Source organism: Syngnathus scovelli, chromosome 14 (genome assembly GCF_024217435.2).
Source record: "Syngnathus scovelli strain Florida chromosome 14, RoL_Ssco_1.2, whole genome shotgun sequence".
In the NCBI taxonomy this organism is placed as follows: domain Eukaryota; kingdom Metazoa; phylum Chordata; class Actinopteri; order Syngnathiformes; family Syngnathidae; genus Syngnathus; species Syngnathus scovelli.
The window spans coordinates 5,279,614-5,305,048 of record NC_090860.1 but is presented as its reverse complement, the minus strand read 5'-3'; the positions used below and the strand labels follow the sequence as shown (position 1 = coordinate 5,305,048).

At 47.9% G+C, this 25,435-nt stretch overlaps 3 protein-coding genes across 5 annotated transcripts; 2 read left to right on the top strand and 1 right to left on the bottom strand.

Annotated features, from left to right (window-relative positions):
* The first annotated feature begins 295 nt into the window (after positions 1-295).
* On the top strand, positions 296-4,932 carry zfyve21 (zinc finger, FYVE domain containing 21). Its single transcript, XM_049739945.2, has 7 exons — positions 296-553; positions 1,390-1,440; positions 1,522-1,690; positions 1,922-1,997; positions 2,091-2,182; positions 3,211-3,350; positions 3,441-4,932. The coding sequence occupies exons 1-7, from the start codon at positions 428-430 to the stop codon at positions 3,477-3,479; spliced, it is 693 nt and encodes a 230-aa protein (XP_049595902.1). The 5' UTR covers positions 296-427; the 3' UTR covers positions 3,480-4,932.
* Positions 4,933-6,104: 1,172 nt separating this feature from the next.
* LOC125980600 (transcription factor IIIB 90 kDa subunit) lies at positions 6,105-25,023 on the top strand. Of its 2 annotated transcripts, XM_049739933.2 has the most exons (19): positions 6,105-6,478; positions 7,186-7,384; positions 7,723-7,803; positions 7,867-8,040; positions 8,373-8,404; positions 9,366-9,438; positions 14,089-14,238; positions 16,001-16,094; positions 16,224-16,350; positions 16,664-16,703; positions 16,763-16,855; positions 17,136-17,441; positions 19,204-19,265; positions 19,408-19,489; positions 19,596-19,654; positions 19,986-20,242; positions 22,305-22,356; positions 23,696-23,852; positions 23,983-25,023. In XM_049739933.2, exons 2-19 carry the CDS (start codon positions 7,204-7,206, stop codon positions 24,018-24,020), a joined length of 2,058 nt encoding a protein of 685 aa, XP_049595890.1. In that variant the 5' UTR covers positions 6,105-6,478; positions 7,186-7,203; the 3' UTR covers positions 24,021-25,023. The 2 variants fall into 2 exon arrangements, with proteins under 2 accessions (XP_049595890.1, XP_049595889.1); XM_049739932.2 differs by having other exon boundaries at positions 6,105-7,384.
* Positions 9,546-13,351, bottom strand: LOC125980602 (BTB/POZ domain-containing protein 6-B). Of its 2 annotated transcripts, XM_049739939.2 has the most exons (5): positions 12,459-13,351; positions 12,006-12,096; positions 11,789-11,907; positions 10,582-11,307; positions 9,546-10,500 (listed from the first exon to the last, which is right to left on the bottom strand). In XM_049739939.2, exons 1-5 carry the CDS (start codon positions 12,884-12,886, stop codon positions 10,275-10,277), a joined length of 1,590 nt encoding a protein of 529 aa, XP_049595896.1. In that variant the 5' UTR covers positions 12,887-13,351; the 3' UTR covers positions 9,546-10,274. The 2 variants fall into 2 exon arrangements, with proteins under 2 accessions (XP_049595896.1, XP_049595895.1); XM_049739938.2 differs by having other exon boundaries at positions 9,546-11,307; positions 12,459-13,350.
* Positions 25,024-25,435: the final 412 nt, after the last annotated feature.

Here is a 25,435-nt window from a genome sequence, read left to right as displayed (position 1 = left end):
CATTGCTTTTCTAATGTTTTACGCATTTCACAACAGCTGCAAGAAAAATGTTTGAGATCATAGTCATAGCCTAGAAAATGCATTTCAAAATAAAATAACAATTTCTTGTGGGCGTTATTATTTTGTTTGTTCTTTTGTTTTCCAACTGCAGCATTACTACCAATCCTGTTCGTGTTTTATTTTTCTTTGTGTTTATGTTTTTGTGACGTTTTTTCAGTGAAACGCAAAGAACAACGTTTGCAAACGTCGACTGGGCGCGGCGACCCCTAAAGAAAAACAGTGCACTGGCAGCAATTTAAACCGCGTGACCTTATCAGAACACCGTCATTGGCCTATCGGGCTGCCAATCCAGAGGTTCGGGGGCGTGTCCGCCGTCACTACCAGTCTTCCAGAGAGCAACCAAAAGCAGAAAAGGAGAGCGACGAAAATGTCTTCAGTGCCCGACGGAAAGAAGCTGGTCCGCAGCCCGAGCGGGCTCCGCATGGTGGCTGAGAACGGAGCTTTCAACAGCCCCTTTTGCCTGGACGAACCCAGATGGGTGCCCGACAAAGAGGTAAGGCTACCCCCCCTCCTACCGTGAAGATGCTGGAATATCTGCTTGCATGTGGTGGACCGCGCGTTTCCATGAAAAGCTTTCAAAAGTAAAACTGACGCGTTTTTGCTATAGTCGAAGAAGCGCTCAAAATGTAATTAAAACGGATAAATATATTCGATGCTTATGGTATTTAATCATCATCTAAGGTCTTGTGATCAAAGCCACTCATTGAGTTGCTTGGTGGAACTATTTTATTTTGAATTGAGTGACAATCATCCGCCAGGGGCCCGTGTGAAATTCGGGGATTTTGACGGGACTTGTTCGCCTGCGGGCTGAGGTACTAAACTTAAGTAACAGTTTATATGTTCCCGAAATACAAATAAACATAATCCACGAGTCCACCTTTTAACATTTTGTGTCGTTCCAGTGACAAAGACAAGCTTCATTGATGTGACGTAAAATCTTTGTCTTGGCAAACCCGTTGCAGTGTTTGTTACACTTTAAAGGCAAACATATCATAAAGTGGCTGTCAAGGGAGTAATTTACCAACTGAACGTTTATTTTATTTTTTGGTGACTTTTAATGCAACTTTACAAACGCTTGCTCACCTTTACCCTGACTTCCTACGCCTTGATTTTTTTCCGAAGACTATTCAATTAAAAGAGCTACATTTGCTTTATTCACAATTCTACACTTGACCTTTAAATGATTAACTGGTGTTATCCCACTTTGATTTTAATCTCAGTGTCTCAATTTATGAGTCTCATGGAGCAAAATTGAATAATTAGTTTTCACTTCTTTCCACTGTTATGGGCATGTTGTGTGTGTAACCTCTTCCTGTTTTCTCTCCACAGTGTCAAAAATGTATGCAGTGCGAGACAAAGTTTCACTTCACCAAGCGCAAGGTCCCATTGATTGATTGATTGATTGATTGATTGATTGATTGTGCCACATCAGCAAAGCTAAATGTCTCGTTGTGCGTGCAGCACCACTGCCGGCGCTGCGGCCGCTGCTACTGCGACAAGTGCTGCAGCAAGAAGGTGGCCCTGCCCCGCATGAGCTTTGTGGACCCGGTCAGGCAGTGCTCCCAGTGCAGCCTCCTGTCTCAAAAGGAGAGCGACTTCTACGAGAAACAGATCAAAGTGCTTGTGGCAGGTGAGCGAATTCGTTCAAACTTAACGCTGCGTTCCAGTTGTTACAATTTGAAATTGTCATGGCATTTTTCTAGCAAAGCACGATATTAGCGCCATCGTCATATCGTGATGCTATCAAATTTTGATATCGACAAGCTGCATGTTTTGTCCTCTGATGGAAAAATGGCGCCAACATTAGGTGGTGTTTAAAAAAAAAAAAAAAAAAACATCTTGTTTGCGTGCGAATGTCCAGGAAGTCCCTTCCTGGTCACTCTGGGAACGTCCGACAAGTGTGCGAGCATGACCTGCCGCCTCTCCAACAACCACAGGTAACCACAACAAAATGACATCGATATTCACACGATATTTTGAGAGACAGGTGGAAGAAGACAAAGAATCTATGCTTGCTCTCCACTTGTCAGGTACCTGTTCCTGGACGGCGAAAGCAACTTTGAGGTGGAGTTGGCTCGCATCATCAGCATACAGGTCCTAACCGACACGAGCAATCCCACAGGTAAATGCCGGGAGCTCCTTTCACACGCTCACGCTTTGCCCCTGGCAGCTGTCGCTGTCCTGCTTCCCTTCCAATGTTGAGTCGGGATCTTTGGGCGCCCGCTCACCTGTCTTCATTGAGTGTCCGCTCCCCTTGGCATCTTTGTTATGTGACCACTCATTTTACAAATACTCACTTTTGTTCACTTTGGGCCTCAAATTGCATATCTGCCAGGCGACCAGTCACTCTACCTGGCACTCGCCCCAAGTGACCAATCTCTTTTGTTTTCATTGGGCGTCCACTCACTTTTGCATTTTTCCACTCATCTGTCTTCATTGGATGTCCTCATTTTGACAATATTCAATGGTGTCCACTCAAATTGATATCCTGTGGGCCTGGTGACTCTCCCTTCATGTTAAAATGGTGGTTGTCCTATGCATGTAAATGGCGTTCAGATCGTGCTAATGGAAGCAATGAAATGGCGGTCAAGCTGGCAGCATGTTAACTCTTCCGCCTCTTCTCTTTTCTGCTGCTGCATATTGACTGGTCCCGTCCCGTTGGGTCGGGTCCGGTTTGTGCTGTCAGAATGAGTCGGATACTGGCGATGGCCTGCTGGATGCTGGCTGCGCCTGCAAAGGTTTGCGCCACTCGTCCGTCTTGTGACTGCGTCACACCCTTTTTTGTTGAATTTCTTTCAAATGCATGCGAGCATGATCCCCCGTTACATTTGAAGGTCTTTGTGGATTTTCCTCAGCATTAGTGCTAAGCTAAACATGCATTCATTTTCGAGCGTTCTGTTTTGAAGTGCACGAGCTTCCATCTGTCGTCACTTCCAAGATCTTTGTTATTGTTGGCAGGAAAGTCTCCGCTCTCAATATGGCTGCCATATAGGCACGGTTTTTTCAAGCAAGTGCGCTCTCATCTGTGGCTGTGTTTTGTTCGTTTATGAAGACACAGCAATATCTTCGTAGCATTTTCAATGGTGTGTTGTTTTCACTTTGTCACAGTTTGCCTTGTGTCAATGCTAATGATGCATTTCTGGTATGCAGGCACATCTCCACGTGCAGTTGGCATGCTGGTCAAGTACAAGCCGTCGGGCTCTCAGGAAGTGGAGCTGCTACGTCTGGACGCCGCCCCTAGTGAAGAAGAAAAGAAGGCGGCCGAGTTGTGGCTGCTGGCTATGCACAAGGTCCGACAACCATGTCCAATCGTGTCTGCGACTGCTCGCTTTATCGCTTTATTTACCGTCCCAATACTTGCCACCGCTTTTTGCTTGCAGGCCGCCAAGCTGCTGTACGAGTCTCGGGAACACCAGTGAGTCTTTGTTCGGGGATTGAACGTAGCCGGCGGAAACCGGGTCTCCAAAAGAACCTTTTTCTCCTGTTTTGAGAGTTGCCATCTCTGGCGTCCTTTTTGTTCACGTCGTCTTTACCTTTCCTACTTCTGACATCTGTCATCTTGTTTGTCTTAAAAAGCTCAGCAGGCAGGCGTTGACGTCATTTTCTGGACTGAAAGCGTATTTGTGTGGTCGATAGGAAAAGCATCGGGGGAAATGTATTACTGCAGATGTTTGGATGTGCAGTTTTGACTTTCCACAATATTGCTCTTCCGCACCTTTGCATTTTGAACCTCAGGGCTCTTAACCGTACACCCTTACTTTGCAGTTTTGGAAAAAACGTTGGTTTTCAGAGAGTGATTGATGATGATGGTTTTGTTAGGTTAGAACGTTCCAAGGTTGACTGCTTCGGGTTAGATCCGGACAAGAATGCTACAATTGAACTCTTGGGGACGGGGCTTTCAGTTGACAGTGGCAAATTAGCACTTGAAGGGTAACGCTTCAAGTGGGACGAACGGGTGTGGGGAGGAGCAAGTATGGTCCAGGGGCCCACATACGGACTGCTTCAATCATCAATCCGGCTCGATAAGCCTTTGGGTGAAAACTCTCCATTAGTATTTGTTACGTTCATTTGGCTCCTTTCCCTAACATTGCATAACTACGAATACTGCAGGTTAATTCCCGTTCCCCCCTAACCCCCTGAAAGTGGACCAGGAAAAGAGCGCCCGATGGCCCCTCATGGAACGCCCAATTAGTCCCCCGCCCATGTGCATCATTTTCCCCACAACAGATTTTTTACATTTTATGGTTTGCAGTTGGCCAATAGCCAAGGTCTGCTGTACATTGAACATTTTAAAATGTAACAAATAATTGGGTCATTTAAAAAAAAAAAAATCAATTTAGTTAATAATTACTGCCATTTTATTGTTAAAATATTTTATGTATTGCGTTTTTGTCTGTCTACTCGTCTCTAACCATTGTCCAAATCAAAAATAGTTTTGCCTTGCCCTGCTTCAAGTTGTGGCCTTGGAAAGGTTCAATTCCAAGTTTCGGCTTTTGGGGCCCTGATCATGGAAGTCGCATCTGAAGTAATTTTGACAACATCCTGGTGACGCACACACTAAACACATTCCTTTTTGGATTCTCTTTTTGTATGAAGAATGTTTATGAAGAGCACAAATCCAAGCAGATGAAGGACAACTCATCACTTGATGTACTCGAGTTTGGCTGACGTGTTAGTCAGCCTGTAACACTGCTGCTAAAAGTATTTTTCTATCCTCGTTGCCTCAAAGAACAGCTTCACTAAACAAATGTGTGTATGCATGCGTGTGTAACTGTATTGTTTGTGCGCACTTGAAAGGTGCTCATTCGGTGGCTTTGTATGCCAGCGCCGCATTTATTGACAGCAATTTGGAATAAAGAGCAGTATTTCCTACTTTGGACTCTGGTGTTCTGTTACATATGCACTCTTGCATGCATGCCGTTAGAAAATCAAAATTAATTCAGATAAAAATGATTTTTATTTTAATATTTCATGAACATGACCAGATTAATTTGACATGAGGAAAACAGATGGCGGCGCGTGCACACGCAGCGGCCACTCTCTGTCCCGTTCGGTGTTTTGTGAGTGTTTACTGAGTGTTTGTCTGGCAGTTTTGTGTGTATTCGTCTCGTGTGATACGTCGTGCTACTAGTGCGGCGGGCATGTTCTGCTCAACATCGGCGGAAGTGGGTTTTATGGCGTTCTGGACTTTGGTGTGGAGAGATTTGCTGCTGGTGTTAGCGCTCGGACTGCTTCGTCATGGAGCGACGCCGGACTGGCCTGCTCTTCCTCCCCCGGTTGGACTGCGTCCTGAGCTCGGACTGCTCCGTCCTGGAGCATTGTTGGGATGCGTCGGCAGCGGGTCTGCGAGGCAGCGGAAGAGGGGCCAGCGCGGAGACGTCGGGCCAGGCTTGCGGCCAACCCAGCTCGCCCATCCGTGCCTTCCATTCTCCTGGCGTACGTTCGTTCGCGGGACGACAAGATGGGTTGCGTTCGCCTGATAGGATCCACGAACCGGACAGTGCGTGCCTGCTGTGTGCTCGTGTTCACAGTGGCCTGGTTGACTGTCATCTTACCGGACTCTGCTGTGCATCGGGAGCGGCTAGCGTGCTATCACGCTTATTGTTCATTGATGTTGACTTCTTATGTTATTTTTCCTGTGTTGTTTACTTGTATGTGCGTTGTGAACTCTGTCTTGTCACCCTGGGATAGTGAGAAACGTAATTTCGATCTCTTTGTGTGTCTTGACATGCGGAGGAATTGACAATAAAGGAGACTTTGACTTTGACTTTGAACATGTATAAGGAGAAATTTTGTCGTGTACATGTCATTTTATCAGAGAAATACATTTCTGATGTAATGACGTGTAATTGAAAAGGTGCTTTTGGAATTCAGGGTTCTGGTCACACGGAATTCAAGCGGATACTTTGAAACACCAAAGTGCAGAAAATGTTTAATAGAAACTCTGTTGAAAATGTTTTGTTATTGTTTTGGCTCAGACCACTTAAATCCAACGTGAACTGACTCGAGGCCCCCTCGCTTCTGACCGTAGTTGGTATCGTCCGAGCACGCACGTGTCTTGTGTATACGCGTGTCTATTTTTTTTCTGACAATTTAACCAAGTTCAGGTTCATACTGCTTTTATTAAATAGGCACATACTTTAGAGAAACACCTACCCACCCACACAAGTCTTTTTGAGGGGGCGGTAGGCGCGCACGCCCACGTCACTCCACGCCGGATTTCAGGTACTAACGTGCACGCGCGGGCACGTGTAGAGTGTCCACCGGCTTCAGCTCGCTTGTTCCAGCACGCGACATTCCGAATAAAGTGTGCCTTCGTGGGACCTTTTTTTTTTTTTCTGGCGTGTCGCCGAATTGACGCGTGGCTGGAGCGAGCAGTGGACGGCAGCGGTGCCACGTAGCTAGCCGGCTAAACGCGGTAGGTGCACAATTGTCACTAGTTTTCTCGACGGTCTTGCTGGATGGTGTGCTTAAGTCCGCTTTAAACTACGGAAGTAATTCAGGAGAAAGTCACGTCGAAATGTCTTTGATTGCGTTGTCATGTGAAAGCGACGTAACGTTCGGGCTCCGTGACGTATTGAGAAAACCCGAGTTTCGTCGCGTAGTTCATGAACGACAGCTAACAAACGAAGTGGCTCTCAAACATCTGACACCAAGTATCTCCTAACAGAATTTCTTAACCCTCTAAATCCACCGCCATCATGACCAACGTTATCACACAGTTGCATAGTAGACCTTAAAACGAGGCAAAGATTTTCTTCTATAAAGTGCACTTTTATCATTGTAGGCCATTGTAACATTCTATACAGTTGAAACATTGACACCGCTTTTAAATATAGAAAAATATACAATGAATGCAAATTTATTGCGATAAAAAGCTAAATGTAAATGAACTGTCCTCACTAGTGACTCTTTAACGTGCCACAGCTGCAGAATCACTGAATTCTTGGACGTTTGTGTCAACTTTTGATGCTGAATTAAGTCATTCAACTTGGCAACCGCTTATCTTCACGAGGGTCGCACAGCAGTCTTAAGGCAGCAGGCAGGGTAGATCCTGGAAAATTTGCAACTTGAGTGATGTCATTGCTGTTTGTTCTTAATGCGCTTATTGTGTTGAACGTGGAGTGCGTGAGAGAGGCTAAGATGAGCCGGATGTGCAAGACCTGCGGCAGTTCTGACGTGGACGTGGACCATGCGCGCGGGGATGCCGTCTGCATGGCCTGCGGGTCCGTCCTGGAGGACAACATCATCGTCTCCGAGGTGGAGTTTGTCGAGTCGGGAGGAGGACGGTCGCTCGCGGCCTCGCAGTTTGTCTCTTCGGAAGGTCAGAATTCCATCCGTCCGCTTTCTGAAGTGCCTCACAAAAATAAAAGTGGAAGTCCACGAGACCAAAATGTCACTTCAGGTTTTCCCTTATGCAAATGAGCAACGGCACTCATATTGATTCATCACATCAGCCAGCTGTTGTTTATCAGTCACACGTCAAGCATATATCCTCTTAAACTTTGACCCCACCAAGCATCCGCTATCTTGTATGTTGTTGTAGTTCCTTGAGCGCCCACATGAGTGTGCTACTGTCCCACACCAATCTCCTCCTTTAGTTTGCTGACCCCAATTTGCTGCTTGCAATGTGAACACGAAATGTGCCCTTTCATTGTACAGGTGGCGCCAAGAATCTGTCGTTCGGAGACGGTCATCTGGCCCACGCGGGAAAGGAGTCACGGGCGCAAACACTCTACAGAGGTACGTATAAGTTGAGTTGACCTTTTGTCCCATTGGGCCTCATCTACACGTTTGTGCCCACAGCCAAGCAGCACATTGGTGTCCTAGGCCACCAGCTTCAGCTGAACCAGCACTGCCTGGACACGGCCTTCAACTTCTACAAGATGGCACTGGCCAAGCGCCTGACGTGCGGGCGCAAGGCGGCGCACACGGTGGCCGCCTGCATCTACTTGGTGTGCCGCACTGAAGGAACTCCGCGTATCCTTTGGGCTGTGCGCTGGGTGGGCAGCGATTGACTTGTTTCCGACGTTACCTTCTGATCTGCGTTCATTTGAATTACCAAATGTTCGCATGACGTTGGCCAGCAGTTGTGGGTGTGTTTGCGACAATGAACATTTGTGAGCATGAATGAACCCTGACCAGGAGGCAACGTACGAAAACATGCAGAATGGGAAAGAAGCGTCTTTGTAGAAGGTCAAATGCTTCGGTTTTTGAGGAGACGTGGTCCTCTTTGATGACACCTGATCAAAATGTAATATCGTTTTTTTGTTTGCATATTTTTGCTCGATGACTTAACATTGGTGGGGCAGACATGTTGTTGGACCTCAGCGACATCGTTCAGGTGTGTCCATTGCTCTCGTCTGTTTTCGAAGCCCGCTAATAGAACAGTCAGTGTGCTAGAGAGGATGTGTGTGTGCGCATTCTGAGGCACAGCCACAGCTGGGCGTGGCCGCATTTTTAGACAGGCAGCTGTCCTGCTGCAGCCTGTGGCCACCCAACACGCCCTCTGGTGGCATGGAGGTGCATGAACGTGTGCGTGTCATCAGTCTGGAATGACTCAATCAGTGGGGCAATAAAGTCATGGCAGGAATCAAACACAGAACCCACAGACGTCGCAGCTTACTACTCTCTTCGTTAAGGTGAAGCTCATGACCCTCCCCCCTTCCATCCACTACTTCCATTGCACCTCTACTTCCTGTTCTGCTGTCTGGAACTTCCTGTGTCAGTTTCATTGCCAGCGTTACTTTGCGTGTCTTCTGCTTGTACTACTACCTGTGTGTTTCTTTTGTTTTTCTTTCTTTGCAAACATGCTGCTCCTTGGCAACGGGCCACCACCACCTTACTTCCGGTGTGTCTGTAGCACGGGAAAGAAACGCGCCATCAACACACGTCCGTGCAGCATTCCTGGCCCACATGTCAATTCTTGGCTGGAACCCTTAAACCAGAATAGCACCAGACTGCCTTCGGTGGGGGCGGGAAACCCCAAGCCCCCACCTCGGCAAGGGGGAGCGGCAGAGATCAGAGGAGGGTTCGCGACCCTCGCCGCCTTCTGTCGTTGTGCTGCTTGCTGGCAAAGCGAGTCAAAAGGACGCCTCGTGTCTTTGTCATCCGGCCTTTCACTTGCAGATGAGGGCGGGGGGTGGTTGGAATGAAACGTGTGACGCACACACCCCTCCCATTAATAATGTAATGTGAAAAATAAATGGGCGCCCTGAGAATACATTTTGCCATCGGCGTGGCTGCCTTCAAGTGCTTGTTTATCGTGACGGTCATGTGACCATGTCCTTGTTGTCTTCTTCCAGGTGAACGTGTACACTTTGGGAAAAACCTTCCTGGCACTCTCCAGAGACCTTTGCATCAAACCTCCCGCCATAGGTACAGTTCTCTATTTTAATGCCTTCCTGATTAATACTGACAATCAATTGAATTTTGCTGAATGAAACGATGTCGTGTCAACAAACACACAACATAGAAACCATAAGCAAAATTTGGAGAATTTTTATCGTTCTCATTCTCCCAGCACATCAATGCTTCTTCAGGCAGCATCAAGCTGTCCAAAGAAGAACAAAAAGCAAACAGTTGAGAGGCTGCGCTCGTCAAGGGTAAAAACTCGACGTGTCTGTGTCGATTCTGTCGTGTAGGTCGCATTCATACCCAAAGGTTTAACCTAGGCAACTGGACTCTTCTCGCTGGTTGAAACATAGTTTGAATCAGTTGAGAGAATTGCTTGAGGTTCTGCGCTGTTTTGGAAAGTTTGTGTGGAGAATGGGAAATTATGGAAATGTTGCGATTGTGTTGTTGGAAGAATAAGATGGGAACAGAGGAGAACGGAACCGTTGTTGCTTGGTCAATGTATGCAAGTGGCCTCGAAAAGATTTGTTGGGTCGAACGAACGAACCAAACCCATCTGGATAGTTGTTAACTACTTAACTTGAAAATTTGAATGGAGGCAACTGGGTTCTTGTTAGCTGCCTCCGGACTCGTCTCAGCTCGGTCGCCTCTTTTTACCTTTAGCGCATGAGCATGACTGTGGCTTGTTAAGATCCGGCTGCCCTGATTCAACCCTAGTCATTTTTAGTACCAAAAGTAGCCCAGTTGTGTTGTCAACAAGCGCAGTGTTTAAATAAGAAAAGAAAAGCTTAAATTAAATCAAGTTCCAGAAGAGTCTCAGTCGGACTTTGCAATGCTACATGAGAGGATCCGCCCGGCATTCAGGCATAAAAGACAAGCTCGGGGATCTGCCCGCCCTGCACGCCAGTGCCATTGGTGCTGTCCGAAGAACACTGGAACTGGAAAGTGACCCTGCCGCACTGCACCTCGGTCATGCCCTCCTGCCCAAAGTAGCTGAGCTCGTTGCCGTCCAGAATCACGCTGGCCGTGTAGAAGGTGTCAGGCTCGATCTGGACAGGATGTTCGAACCACACAGGGAAGGTCCCGCTGGAGCCGTCCGAAACAAACTTGGTGAGGCGCTGGGCCAGCATTGCGCCCTGACTCTTAAGTTCTATGCGGACGCCGTACTCAGCCTTGCCGCCGCTGGATCCGTACAGTCCCAGTCCGCCGACGAAGATTCGCTTGTCCACGGCAAACTGGATGCTGTCGCAACGCCCTCTGTAGCGCCACTGGTTGCTCCTGTAGGCCGACGACTGAAACCTGTGGCATCTCTGCGGGACCAGACCCATCCTGGCGCTGGTGGGGAAGTCCAGCCTGGGCTTGTTGGCGGCTGTGTACCACAGGAACAGGTTGCGCGTCTCTTCCAGCGTCAGGATGTCGGACTGCGCCGCCCCATCGGCAAACTCCTCCAGACTCATGGTGGGAATGCGTACCAAGAAGAGTGCCTTGCCCAGAACCTGGCGTTGGTTGCGGGTGCCAGGCGCCAGTCCCCGTCGCTGGCATTCGGCGGCCGCCCAGCTCATGATGGCCTCGAAAACAGCCGCCTCCTTGGCGTTGAGCGTCTCGCGACGCAGGATGATCTCCAGCGTCTGCGCATCAATTTCACAAAAGCCTTCAGAGCGCAGCGCCAGCTCGGCCTGAGCGTCGATCACCTCCCAACAGCGCTGCGTCAGCTCGGGTTCCTCAAACAGCCGGCTTTGCGAAAGCAGCACACATGCGTTTTTAGCCTCCAGGCTGGTCTCCAGGAAGTTGACGCAGGCGCGGGCCAGCGCCGGGACGATGTACTTCTTGGCGGCGTACAGGGTGGCCAGCACCGTGTCTGCCTCCAGCTCAATGTCGTCACTGTACATGTACCTGACAGGCAAAGAGCATGTGGCTCAATGACGGCTATGATTTGGTGCCCAAAGTGGGGAACGAGCTCCTTCAACTTTTGGCCACCTTCACTTGGCCTTATGACACTGCATACGCAGGCCTGCTCTGTAACAATTTGGAAACCCAAAGGCCATCCCACTATGCTGCCACATCGCAAGTGAACCGCTCCAGTCTCCCGGCATGCTATGTGCCACTGCAGGTTATTTTTAACCTTCAGCTCTGCAACATAATTGTCAGACCAGATTTGTTTTTCTTTTTTTTTTTTTTTTGCAAGAGGACACACAAAGCAGCACAGACAAGTCTTGCTTGCTCGGGATGAGTAATCAGAAGCTTTTGAAGTCTCGCCGTCTGGAATCCCTTCCAAGGCTATGCTTTACTTCATGGCCTCTCATCAGAGATTTGGCCAAAAGCTGTTGAGAATTTTGACGAAAATAAAGTGTGTTGGTGCTTTGGTGTCACTCACTTAAGCAGGATGAGGAAAGCAGTGGGTTCTACGTCGGGGATGCGGATGTCGGCCTCCTCCTCTGCCAGGTCGCCGTAAAACATGGCGCAGAACACAGAGCTGCCAACAGCCAGCACGTACTGCCCGCGCAAAAGAACAACGGTGTCGCATCAGTGGACGTTCCCTGGTGACACGCGCAGGCTTGCTTGCTAGCTAGCTAGCTAGTTTGTTTGGTTACCTTGTGAGCCGGGACCCGCTGCGATAGCCCCGGGGGGCCAACAATGAAGTGGACGTCGGCCATCAGCTCGTTGTTGAACATCAGGGCGTTCCTAAAAAACAAAAAATTAGAAGGATTAGTGCGACGATCAAGCACTAAAAAACTAAAGCGAGAATAATTAAAAAGCCACAATTTTGATGAAAAACAAGTCTAGAAGCAACTTTCCGTATGGAAATTGGCAATACTGTCCTGTGTCATTACCACTTATCACCATTTGACTGTATAATAGAATAATTAACTTTTTTAACTTTTGGTCAAAACAACCGATTTGAGCTACGAATGCCATTTAAACCTGGAAAACCCCGATTTGGGTTGGAGTGCTTGTAGATAACGGTAATTTGGTTTAGTTTATTCTAAAGGTTCTAAAATGGCTCGAGTATGACACGATCGTCTGGAGTATGCGAGGGTTGGCACCTCTCCCTGAGTGTGGGGTGGCTGCTTTGCCAGCTGTCGGGCTCGGTGGTGTTGGTGACGTTGTGCTGGTCGTCGCCGGGGCCGGTGGCGGCCACCGCCACAGGCACACTTCCGCCATCGCCCTCTCCTCCGCCTTCGCCTTGTCCTCCCCCGCCGGCGGCCTGGCTCACGGTGGCAGCCGTTGCCTCCTTGTTGGTCACCGCCTTGTCAGCGTCCGCCACCGTTGTGCCGCTCGCCAGGTTGCCGTTTTTGGCAGCGCACAGCTCCGCGGCCATCTTCCTGTGCTTGTTGTAGGGCGGTAGCGGGAGCTTCGCCGGGAGCGCGCCGAGCTTATTGGACTTTCGGAGTGTGTCGGGCAGCAGCAGCAGGCAGCTCAAGCACCTCATGATCCGGCCATGATAAAGCAGCCGGCAGTCTGCTGTGGGCATCGGCGCGCAAGAGCCCCCCCCCCCCAAAAAAAAAAAAAAAAAAAAAAGCGCGGTGACGGCTCCGACCAAGCGGGGCTTTTTCCGGAGGGTTCACCCGCGTCGCTCCGCTTCCTCCTCTACGCCGATTTTAAAACGTCGGCGGCCAAGCTTACGCCAGCAGCGCATCTAAAAATATCCTCCCGGGCCTCCGCGTTCTGCTTCTTTTGCGTCTTCCTCCGCCAACTTGGAGCGAAAAACACTTTTCCCCTCCACGCTGCGTCGTCTCTTTTCGCTTGGTTTTGCCCTCCCCAGCGGTTAATCCGACTTCCGCTTCGAGTTCCCACGTCGTGTCGCTGCTCAGCGGTGGTATGTTGTTGACAATTTCCAAGCTCTGATCTTTATTTTGCTTTTTCACCTTTTTCCTAACCTCTTTTCGTTCTCCTTCCCTCGGTATCGGCCAATCACGTTCACGTATGTCGCTGACGTCAGAGGGAGCTAAACCTCCGCAGAATGCGTCACAGCACAAAACACGCGAGCGCTCCCCCTACGCGGAGCAGGTTAGAGTCAAAGAAACAACCCATAAAGTTCTAGTCTAATCATCCTTTCAACACGAAAGACACCCCGAAACGAAGACTTTGAGATCGAAAAACGTAAAACCTAAAATCACTAAAAATAAATTGCCCCCAAAAGGATTTTGTCTCTGAAATGCAACTAAGCAAGAAACTAGTGAAAGGTCCTTCAGGTAGCACCGAAATAAAACTGGAATGGAGATTTGTTGTCATGTTGTACATGATTACAATACGTAAATGCATTTCTCCAGATCCACTTCTACCACTTCTTCAAACCCATAAAGGAATGTGCAAATTTATTTAGGGTCAGCAACATTTGATTACATATTAAGAATCAACATAGTGCAAAGGTCCTTGAGTTACAAGACCTAAGACTAGGATGAAATTTCATTACTATTCTTAGTATTTGGCTGGAAATTTTGTGTGCCTCTCCCCAAAACAACCATTTGAAGTCAAAGGTAAAAGCACTTTCAAACTGTTTTGGGTACATACTGCAAAGCATGAAATGTTTCCTGTCCCTGAAATTGTAGGTCAAGAAAAGTTGACGCATTTTGCATATTTGTCTAATTCTAAAGTTGAACATTTTAAAACATTGAATTTTGAACATTTTCGTCACACGAGCGCCGAATGCTCTTGTCACTTTGAACTCGCCAGACCCGTGTCTCTACATCCCGCGTTTCGCTCAGCTGCTGGAGTTCGGCGACAAGAACCACGACGTGGCTATGACGGCGCTGAGGCTGGTGCAGAGGATGAAGCGGGACTGGATGCACACCGGACGGAGGCCCTCCGGACTCTGCGGGGCCGGTAAGCTCAACTTTCTGACTGGGCGCGACCGATTAATTAGCTGCTCATTAGTAGCCTTTTTCGATTGGGCAGAAATCGTTAGATTTTGACACGGTGGCACTCTTGCTTCTCCCTCTATCGCTGGCACAGACGGGCATGTTCTTGAGCTGTCCCACCTAAATGTTTAATTACATAAAAGATAGAGATGGATGTGCCTACTGGAGGCAAAAGCCTGATTAGAAACCCAAATTTTGATCCATTCACGATCGCTCTGATTCTCGTCACGCCGATTGTGCTGATTCCAAGGTTGGCAAGCGGCCGCGCGTCTGCACAGGTGGAAGGAACGCGCGCATAGTCGCTTTTAGCAGCTCGGCCACTGTAATCAAGCTTACGTAAGACTTCTCCTTCTAGGCGCGCTCGGCTGCTCATTACGCAACACACGAGCGAACACACACGAACGAACACACGCGCGCCTCCTTTTTTTTTTTTTTTTTTTTACTTCATCTTGTGTCGCAGAGGAACTCACCACATCAACATTCGCTCATTTATACTCAGGCCAACCAAGGTGGATTTTTCTGGTGCAGAGTATGATATAAGTGAGGGGGAAATCCTTATAAGTGGTTCATCAGCCAATTTGTTCAAATACAGTGGAGCCTCGGTTTTCGAACACAATCCGTTACAGAAGGCTGTTCGAGAAGTGAATCGTTCGATTTACGAATCATATTTTCCCCTTTCAAATAATGGGGGAAAAAATTCCGCCTTTTTTAAGCATTTTTTCATTTGCGCATTTTTGTCCAATTGCGCAACTGCAATGCACCGCTGAACGCGCAACTGCACCGCGCTGGTCGCATTATTGTGACAGAGCCGTCGCTGAAATTTAGAAAATGTTTTTAAAGTCCTGCTGTACTTTCCAAAATTTAAATGGACATCAGTGCGCAGGGAGCTTAATTTTGTCCGATCGCGCAAATGCAGCGCACCGCCGAACGCGCAACCGTTGCGCGCCACCGACCGCGCAACTGCACCGCGCTGGTTACATTATTGTGACAGTGTGGTCGCTAAAATTTAGAAACTTTAAAGTCCTAATGTACTTTCCAAAATTTAAGTGGACCTCAGTGCGCAGGGAGCTTAATTTGGTCCGATCGCGCAACCGCAGCGCGCCGGGCGCTCAGTGTAGCATTGCTTTAGGAGCGTCTTTGTGTTTTAGGATGGCTTTACAAAGGAAGGATCCTTTGGAGGCATGATTAGAGTTGATGCAATCCTCAGAGTAACGAGAATGTAATAACGAACGGAGTCAGTTGGCATGTGGGTCCTCTCGGCTCATCTCGCGAGGTTCGACAACCGAATTTCGTCCGACATCCGAAGCAAAAAAATCTCGAATTTTTTGTCCGAATACCGATTTGTTCGAAAACCGAGGCTCCACTGTATATATAATGAATAAGAGCATTTCGACTGTTTTCCAAGCCTTTGTCCTTCATGAAATTTGAATGGCAGAACGGGCTGAAAAATTTGTCTTTGCGTTTCGGCCGAAATTGTCTGCATAACAATGATAGTCAAGTGACTGGCAAGGCACGACTTGTGCGCCATGACCTTTGCCATGAATTGCATTTCTCTATTTGCTTTCCCACGTGGACAGAGTTGGATTTGCAATCAACAAAACGCTGTCCCCCCTGTTGTGATTATTTTGAAAAGAGGTCATATCGGAAAAGTAATTTGAAATGAGAAAAAGCAAGACTTGGACACTTCTTTAGGTATACAATTTAATGTGCGTGTGTGTGTATTGCAGCTCTCCTGGTTGCCGCTCGCATGCACGACTTTTGCCGCACGACCAAAGAAATCATCAATGTGGTCAAAGTGTGCGACAGCACGCTGAGAAAAAGGTGGGAGGCCGCTTTTGACATGTTTGAGTTTCTGGAGATGAATGTGACTCCAATGTGACAGGCACAATTAACCCCCCCCCCCCCCCCCCCCACACACACACACACACACACACCCGCTTGTTGTGTCAGACTGTCAGAGTTTTCGGACACGCCCACCAGCCTGCTGACGGTGGAGGAGTTCATGAAGGTGGACTTGGAGCAGGAGTGCGATCCTCCCTGCTTCACAGCTGGACTGCGCAAGATAAAAGCCCAGCAGGCAAGTCTGTCCCGCTTGCTGGTAGCATGCTCCTTGCACCTAAAAAAAAATTCAATGATGGTGACTGGAGGCAAAGCACACCTTCATAGTGACCCGTCTCAATTTGCATTCTCCTTGACAACCGCACCATGTTTTAGTGATTCCATTTAAAAATGAAACTCAGTCCAGTATGTTGAGCCTCAAAAGTTGGACCGCAGCCGTAGATTTTTCTTTGTAGCCTGTGTGCGGTGCGCAATCACCTGCTGGCATTTTTATTTTTTGGTTTAACTAGTTTGGCGGCGCACACATGAAGAACGCGTTGTTGTTGTTTCAGCTAGAGGCGGAGCTCACCAAGAAGATGGATGACATTGAAGGTACATGCAATGCAAAGTCAAGTCAGTAGACAAAATGGGCCAAGCAAGAAATGTTACAGGAGAGATCGAAAGCTACCAGGACCAAATCGAGTCAGAGCTGGAAAGCAGCCGACCCAAACTCAAAGGAATTTACGCCGCCTACACCAAACAAGGTCAACTTTTGCCTTTGTTTGTTTGTCATAAAAAGAAAATGTGGTTCAATGTTTTTTAAGTTAGTTAATTCTGTCGAGGGATATTTTTCATCCATTTTTGTATTGTAAAATATAAAGCTAAGTTTTTGTTTTAAAAAATGTAATTTTCAAGCTCTTAATTTTAGCATTAAGTGTGAAATCATGCAGACCTTATGAGAAATTTGTCAATTTTTTTTGGTGGGGGGGGTTCCTGACTAAATCCAATTCATTGCGAATGTGCATATTAAAATTTGGGACATAGACTTTCAGCAGCACGTGAACGAGGCCCTGGGCGCGTCATCCGAGCCGGAGGAAGAGGACCAAAAAGAGACGGAGGAAGACAAGGACGTTCTGGAGGCGGTGGCCAAACACTTTGGCAAAGATCTGGCCGAGCTCACCCTGGAGAAGCTCATCGAGTTGGAGCAGATCGGGGGCGCATCTGAAGACCCGCACCGGCAGGAGCCCAAGAGGAAAGGACCTACGCTGGCATCCATTCTGGGGGCCAGCCTGCCCACCGCCGCTTCGCTCGGCCTCAACAACTCTTGTTCCAAAGAGGAGCAAGATGACGGTAAGGAGGGAGCCGAGGGAGCCTGGCCTCTTCGCAAATTATGTGTTAGTATGTTAGCATAGGTTGCAAGTGTTCCTGTTGCGGAAAGACTTTTTGAGCTGGCAGTGCAGAGCCGTGGGTTTGATTCCCTGTGTCACCTCCATAAATATTGACTCTTGATGCACTTCCTGTCTGGCAGTGCATGGGCAGCCCTAAATGTCCCCATTTTTCCTCCCAGTGGACCCCCACACCCCCTTTTTAGTGTCAATGAGATCATGCTAACTCTAACGGTGTGGGACAGAAGAACACGTCAGGCACATAGCAATTCACGTCAAGCAGCCTGAATCCGACCTCGGCTGACGCCACCGACTCTGTCAATGATGTCACGTCATTCCGACGCTATTTGGCGAAATCAAATTGAACTTGAAATGTGAGCGCCTCTTCAACGAATATTTGCAGGCTGTGTTAAATCTCTCAAAGCACTTTGGCGGCCCCATGACTTAATCGTGACAGTCATCATTATACATCGCACCCATGTGGCATGTGGTCAGGCGTGGGCATCCCCTCCACCTACCCCCCCCCCCCCCCTTTGTTAGCACTTAGCCGCTAGCAAGAGTAGCATGCTGACAATACCGTATTGACTCCTATCTTGAATGTGAATGGCCAAACCATGACAAGACGGGTCTAACTTTGCTAGCACTTAGCCGCTAGCCAGCGTAGCATGCTGACAATATCGTCTTGACTCTGAACTGTCTGCATAAACAAGTGAACTCCATCAAGCCTGGAGGGGGTTGGGGGGGGTACTCAGTTCCCCCTTTGAGTCCACATGGGGGGGGGTTATGGAGGGTGGAGCAGGTGGTTGAGTGGGTGTTCACTCGGCGGAACCTCCTCCAAGGTCGAGCGGGTCGCGTTTTAATGGGTTGGCTCCGACTCGCCCGTGTCAGCGAGAATCTGCCACTCTATTTATTGGCCAGCTGGATGCTTGTGTGTGCGTGAGGGGGGGTCAGGGGTTGGGGGGGGTGCTGGCCCCACACATGAGCAGGGAAGATTTCCCACTCCAGCACCTGCTTTCTTCTTCATTTTGGCCACCCAATGATAACACGAGTGCATGTCTGCAGAGCAGAACTGATGTTTAAAAAAAATCCATTTCAAGGTCTGACCTTATGAGCAGGTTGACAAATCTTTTGCTGTTGCTTGAAAATTGTAGCAAAACAGGTCAACTACTGGCCATCATCTCATGAAATATGCATGGCGTAGCCTCTCAGAAGAGTCAGCGCGATCAGCTACAGGACTTATTTGATCTTTTCAAAGGGAAAACAAGACATCAGTGCTAAAAATTGTCCACACAAACATGCAAAGTTGACAGGTTAGCCTTAAAAACAAAAGATGAAAGAAAATGTGAAAAGCGTGAAATCAACTTTTTTGTTGTTGTTGCCCGTTCAGCGTTTTGGTGGACGTAATGAGGTCAACAAAGGGGACGTCTGCCAAGAGAGTAGAATCAAAAAACAAAGACAAAAGAAATTTGGGGAGAAGCTCTCTTTTTTTCATGGATGCGATGAAATTAGCAAGCCGCGTGCGACTACCGCCAGGCTAATTGACCTCCCCCGAGTCTTATCAGCTACTGCTGCCTCCTCCTTATCAGCCGGCGCACAGGAACTTCTTGGAGGGCTGTGCCCACCAGATAACGAGCACCAGATTTTAGTTTTCAGGTGTTTTTTTTTTTTTTAAACCAGGAAGCTTCACAAATCACAGGCTGTGTTGCTTCTGTTTGTTTGTGCGACAGAAACTTCTGCCGAAGGCGGTGAGCTGGACCTGAGCGGCATTGATGATCGCGAGATCGAGCTGGTACATAGCCGCTTGGCACCAAATGATTTTGTGTGATCACTTCACCAGATGACAATGTGTCGGCCTCCTCAAGACCTTCAATTTCAGTTGTGATTGTGAGTGAAAATAACCAACCAAAAAAAAAGATAATTTTGGTTTGCAGTACCTGCTGAGTGAAAAGGAGATCAAGGTCAAGACAGCTCTCTGGATGGCTGAGAACTCAGACTACCTCAAAGAACAGAAAGGTTCTTCTTCTTCTTCATCATCTTCATGTTCTTCTTCTTCTCTTCATCATAGCATGGCAGCATTTTATTGTTTTTTTTGGGCCAAAATGTTGAATTTTGTTTGTAGAAAAGGAGGCCAAGATTGCCAAGGAGAAGGAGTTGGGCATCTACAAGGAAAAGAAGAAGGTACCAACTCTTCTTTCCTTTAAAGTGAGCTTTGTAACAATGTCAATTTGAAAGTTAGCTTCTGAAATTGGCTTCTATTGTTACTGCTAAATTTAGATCTCAGAAGGACGTGTAAGCTTCCAAAGTTAGCTTCAACATTGGAATCCAATGTTAGCATCTAACGTTACCTATGTTTGAGCTAAGGTGATAGCTTCCAATGTGAGCTGCCATAATAGACTCTAAGGTTAGTTTACGTTAAACTCTAATGTAAACTTTGATTGTTAGCTGGTCACATGAGTTTTGGATTTCCATGGCTCCGTGACCACATCATCCCGTGTCGTTTCCCGAACAGCGAGTGACGGCGAAGCGGGTGGCCATCCGAGCCGACACGGCTGATGAGGCCATCGAGATGATGCTGGAGCAGAAGAAGATCTCCAGCAAGATCAACTACGATGTGCTCAAGCACCTCAACATCAAGAACGCAGTCGGCCCCGCCCCTAAGTCCCCCCGGGATCTTGAAACCGGCATGACCGGGCTGAACGGACGTTATCAAAGGCCGGGACGGGCCTCGTTCAACCTCAGCACGCCGCTCAGCTCGCTGGGGAAAAGGTTTGTCAGCACAAGCGTTTCTATGCTTGCGATGAAACAGCAGCTGGCTGCATAATCACTTCAATGAGAAAGAAATCTAAAGACAAAACGTCTTTCTACTGTCATGGCATAAACATAAACACGCTTTTTGTCTATACAACTTGTAGTATGCTGCTATTAGCTCAAAATGCTAACCTTATGCTACTATCACAAGGCCAAATTGCTGTGTGGTCTGGATAGTTTTTTGGATCTCTCAAAACACCTTCATCTGTCAAGTGTAGCAGTACTTGTAAAATAATGCTATGGTGCTAACAGTAATGCTAACAGCAGTACGAGCAACACTGCTAGCAGTGTGCCAACAATATCACAATTTAATGCCAACACAATTCTAACTAAGCTCAGTTGCTCATAACATTGATTTTGAAAAACCGAGGCTCGTTAGCAGAATACGAAAGTGGGATAACAACAACGTGGCTGTCATCTCTCGGGCTAACCGTTTGCAGCCTGGGAAAAAGCCCCCAAAAGAAGGCACGCGGTTGGGGGGCAGAAGAGTGGCCTTTGAGCGAGAGCGACGATGCGCCTCTGCTGACAGTGCAGCCATTGTGCCTTGTTGCTGAGGAGGCCACATTGTGGGGCTCCCCGTTCAACAGCGTGCTCATTCCCCACTTTGACACCCTCCTCGTGGATTCTCGTTGCACTTTTTGGGGGGCTCTTCCTAATGTGTTGTCGTTAACGAGATCAGTCAGACCACCAAATGAAAAATACATTTTTCCCTTTTGCCAAGACGAGAAACGTTTGTGCTGCTCCCGTTTCTAAAATCCGGCATCGAGGCCATCTACTGGTGGGTGGGTGTCAGTCAAGTTGTCTCCGAGTTTGACAGTGGAGGAGCATCAAATGCGCCAAGTGGGCTGCTTAGGTTGGAAGTCCTCTGCGGAATTGTTGCAATATGAAAGCAGCTCCTGCCTTTGCCAACACTTTGTTGTGTCAAATGCGGTTGTGACTGGAAGCACTTCCAAGCATTGTTGTATTGAAAGGAAAGAATTACAAGAACTCAGCTTTTCCCCACAACGGTTTTGCAGAAAGACATGAGAAGGGCGTGGCAACATCATCGCTGACCTGGACATTTTTCATCTTCTGACTGGGGGAAGTTGAAAAAGTCGCACCTCCGTCGATACCTTTTATACAAAATAGTGAGACTGGAAAAGCTGTCTTCGTTAGAACGGGGATTTAGATTCCACTTCCTTTGTCCCTTAAGCACAAGCCTCCTTCACACAGATACATTTTCTCTCTCTTTTTTTTTCATACTTTCGCCGCAGTCTTTGCTCTTTCCTTTCTCGCTTGTCCTCTGCCCCTTAAACACACACACACGCCCAATCCGGCGGCTAAACTCCTGTCAGCCGTCAATCACCTGGGCGGCTCAGGTGGCGGCTAGGGCGGCAGCTAGGGCGGCGGCTCAGGCGGCAGCTCAGGCGGCGTTTCATTTGGCGCGAAGCTGATTAGCGCCGTACCGCTTCACGCCAGAGCGGTTAGCGGTGGGCGGAGTTAAATGCCAGTGGAAATGGACACATCATTAGGTACACTTTTTGATTGGTGAAAAGCGGCACGCTGTCTCTCGGGAGAGCACATACCTCCGCTGAGGCCTCGCTGCTGGCTTAGCAGATAGTTTCAGGTCACTTGGAGGTTGATCACATTAAATCTGAATTTAAAAAAATAAGTGCTGCAGTGCCTCTTCGATCTGCGCGAAATCGTTCCGAGTGAGACGAGCGACGGCAGCAGCGCATCTGTGAGAGCGCCACATACTTGTTGTCAGTGTTCGCATGATTTATGCGGCAGCAGTGGCGGCGGCTACCCGCGGCTCCTCTTCTAGTCGGTCGCCACGGAGACCTGCCGACTTTTGACCTTTGACCCCCAGTGCTCGCAACCGCCTAAACAAATGCGACACGATTGGCATATTATTAAAAAGCCCCCCGCTTGTGGCGGCTGGCCCCAATATTCGTACTAACCAACACAAAGTCCGGGTGAAAAGTTGCATTTTGTTCCCATTAGTGTAGGAAAAACTTTGTTTTTTGTTTTTCATTGTCAGGTTGCAGCCATTTGTGAGCGGGCGGCCTGGCAAGAAGATGGCTGTACAGCAGGTGAGATTTGCGTCTGCCTTTTTCCGCAACCTCACCGGCATCAACGCCTTCCCGGGTGTTTTAAAACGGGTCACCGGTGACCTCACACTTCCAGTCGGCGGCGATGCCTCGGTTTCAGTGGACGGTTCTGTCTCGGAGTGTACGGCTTTTGTTACCATGACAACCAGATAGGCCTCACAGATTTGTCGTGGCTTCATTTGAGTTACTGAGGCGAGAATGCCAAAGAGTCCTACTCGACTCTCTGCCCTTCGACAACCCCCCCCGAATGTACCCCAGGTTGCCCCCCCCCACACACGCACACACATTCTCCCCTTCTTTCTCCTTCCAATTCCCTTCAAGTCAAAAATTTCCTCGGTAGAACTTTTTTTTCATGCTGTGTTTTAACTCTCAGCCCTTCTGATGGACGCTCCTTCCAAGCATTGGATGTGTGGGTGTGTGTGAGAGTTTGTGTGTGTGTCTGTGTGTGTCTCCTGTGGGACTAAAGTCATTTTGGACAAGATGGTGGCTGTCATGACCACAAGCGACCTCATGACGATTTCTTTCTTTGCTGTGCGCCGTTCTTGCTTGCTTCCTGTGTTTTCCATTCTGGTTTTGCTTAATCACGTGCCAGCAGAAGTGCTGGGGTCAACAAGCCTCGTTACCTAGCAACCAGCCCCCCCCCCCCCCCTTGGGAACAGGAAGCAATCGTCCGTCATGATTGGCCCAGGCTGCAGAGTGCAGAGTGCACTCATCCCATCGCATCTAATCTTGCAGATTAGATGCGATGGGATGAGTGCACTCTGCCAACTCACTGGCTCTTTCCCAGGAATTAGACTCTACCATCATCCGAGCAAACATACTGTCTGTGGGTTTGATAGGGGATAAAAATGGTACAGCCTAATTCCTGACACTTTTGGAGAACTCAGTCCTGGGAGTCCATAGAAGCTCTTCCCGTGTGTTTTTGCATTTGTAACTCATTTTAGCGTAGCCTGACAGCAAAAGAAACTGCATGCGGGGCTCAGCCCATTTGTTTGAACCAGCAGGCAGCCAGGAAAGAAAGACAACCGGGAAGACACAACAAAGGAAGGGGTCTTGAGGCCTTTTTTTTGTTGCTCTACTCGCAGCAGACTAAATTTCATCTTGCAAAGGTCAACTTGCTACATTACATACTTACATATTCATTCACATATCCTCTGAAAATGCGAGCCTAAAATCCAAACCGAAATTGCTAACTTTCACCTTGAGACTTTTTTGTGGTTCGACTCGTATGAATTTGATGTTGCCAATTCAAAACTGTCTTTGTCCTTGTTTGACTTGTGTCACTGAAAAAAGAGGTGGCAATATTTCCCTCTTTGCTCAGCCCTCCTGCACAGTCCCCGTGGCCGTGGCGGCGCCGGCACCACCGTCCGTGTTGGTGGAGAGCGGCCCGGTGGCCTACGACGACCCGGCGGGCGAGGAGGACGAGGACGATGAAGAGGACGCCTGCGTAAGCGTCATAGAGCTGATGGGCAGTCAAGGTCAGTGGGAGGTTGCCGTTGCTTAGTGCTGCTAGCACGTTATTTTTTTAATAAGCCACAAGTCCTCTGCTTCTATTCCAAAAGCATGCAACGGCCATTTACATTTGTTGACGTTGTTGTTTTTACCCAGCAAATTACGGCTGCGATGATTACGACGACGGTTTCTAGCGGCGGCTAGTTTTTTTCCTTCGACGTTGCACCGCTTTGCATACTTGAAGGGACGCAGCCTTCACCAGAACAAGATAGCGGATGCCGCGGAGAAGGGTCACACATCTGTCGTTGGGCAGCTAAGATGGCACCGGCGACACACGTCTCGTTTGGAACAAAGTCGCCGCAATGACTTGTGGGAAAACTTCACCATGCAAGCAAGTACTCAAGAAATGTTTGTACTTCCTGTTTGGACAGGAAGTGGCTTAAGTGCGTAAAAAGCGTCAAGTCTCCAGAGCTCTTCAAGCTTGTTGGTTTGCACCTCAAGGGAAACAAAAGCTTGAGATCCTTTTCATTTATTTATGAACGTTAGCTGGCACGCTTCTGCTGCGGCGACAGCAGCCATTCTTTGAATGAAGGATATTACTGGTGCGGAAGTTATTTTTTTTCTGGACGCTTTCAAAGATGGCTTCCAGTGAGTGAGCATTTTTGTTTTTGTTTGCTTTTTTGAATTTTACAAAAGTGGCCACTGAGGGTGCCGCTAAAGTGATGGTGATGATCACGTGGACCGCATACGACGTCACATGATCTCACATTTCATAACGTCTCAACTGTGGCGGCTGTGGCTCAGGCAGTAGAGCGGGTCGTTTAGTAACCGGAGGGTTGGCGGTTCGATCCCAGCTTTGTCACAGTCACGCGTCATTGTGTCCTTGGGCAAGACATTTTACACACCTTGCCTCCAGGTCGCCATTGTAAATGAGAAAGTGTTCTCAATTGGCTTACCTGGTAAAACATTGAATTAAAAAAAAAAGTCAGATGATATCGCTTAATGTCATGTTGGCCTTGTCGCACGTGCTGTTCATGTGACATCAAGTCATGTCACATGATATCACATAATGTGGCTTGTCACCTTTCATGTGTTCCAACCATAAGAACGTGTCCAGCAAACAGGAAGTAAACTGTTGAACATGTCAGTATGGCCCAAAATTCATCTAGATTAATAAATTTTTCCCAAGCATGCAAAGCGCATTTTTATTCTTGAAAGGATGCATATCTAATGATGAAATTTGGGGTTGTATAATATAAAATAATATAATACAATATATAGAAGATGGATGGATGGATGGATGGATGGATGGATGGATGGATGGATGGATGGATGGATGGATGGATGGATGGATGGATGGATAATATAATGTAATGTAATGTAATGTAATATAATGTAATTAATATACACACACACACACAGTCAATATGTATTAAAAGCGGAGGTGTTTTGCACCACTTCAGTGTATGGTGTGCAAAAAGATCCCTTTTTGAATCCCAAATGGATCTATCTTGATTCCACTTCCTGCTGACAATGGGGAACGTGGTGTGACACTTTAATTTATTTGTGGTGTATTATTTTTACAGCCTTCATATCTAGCTGCGCGTCT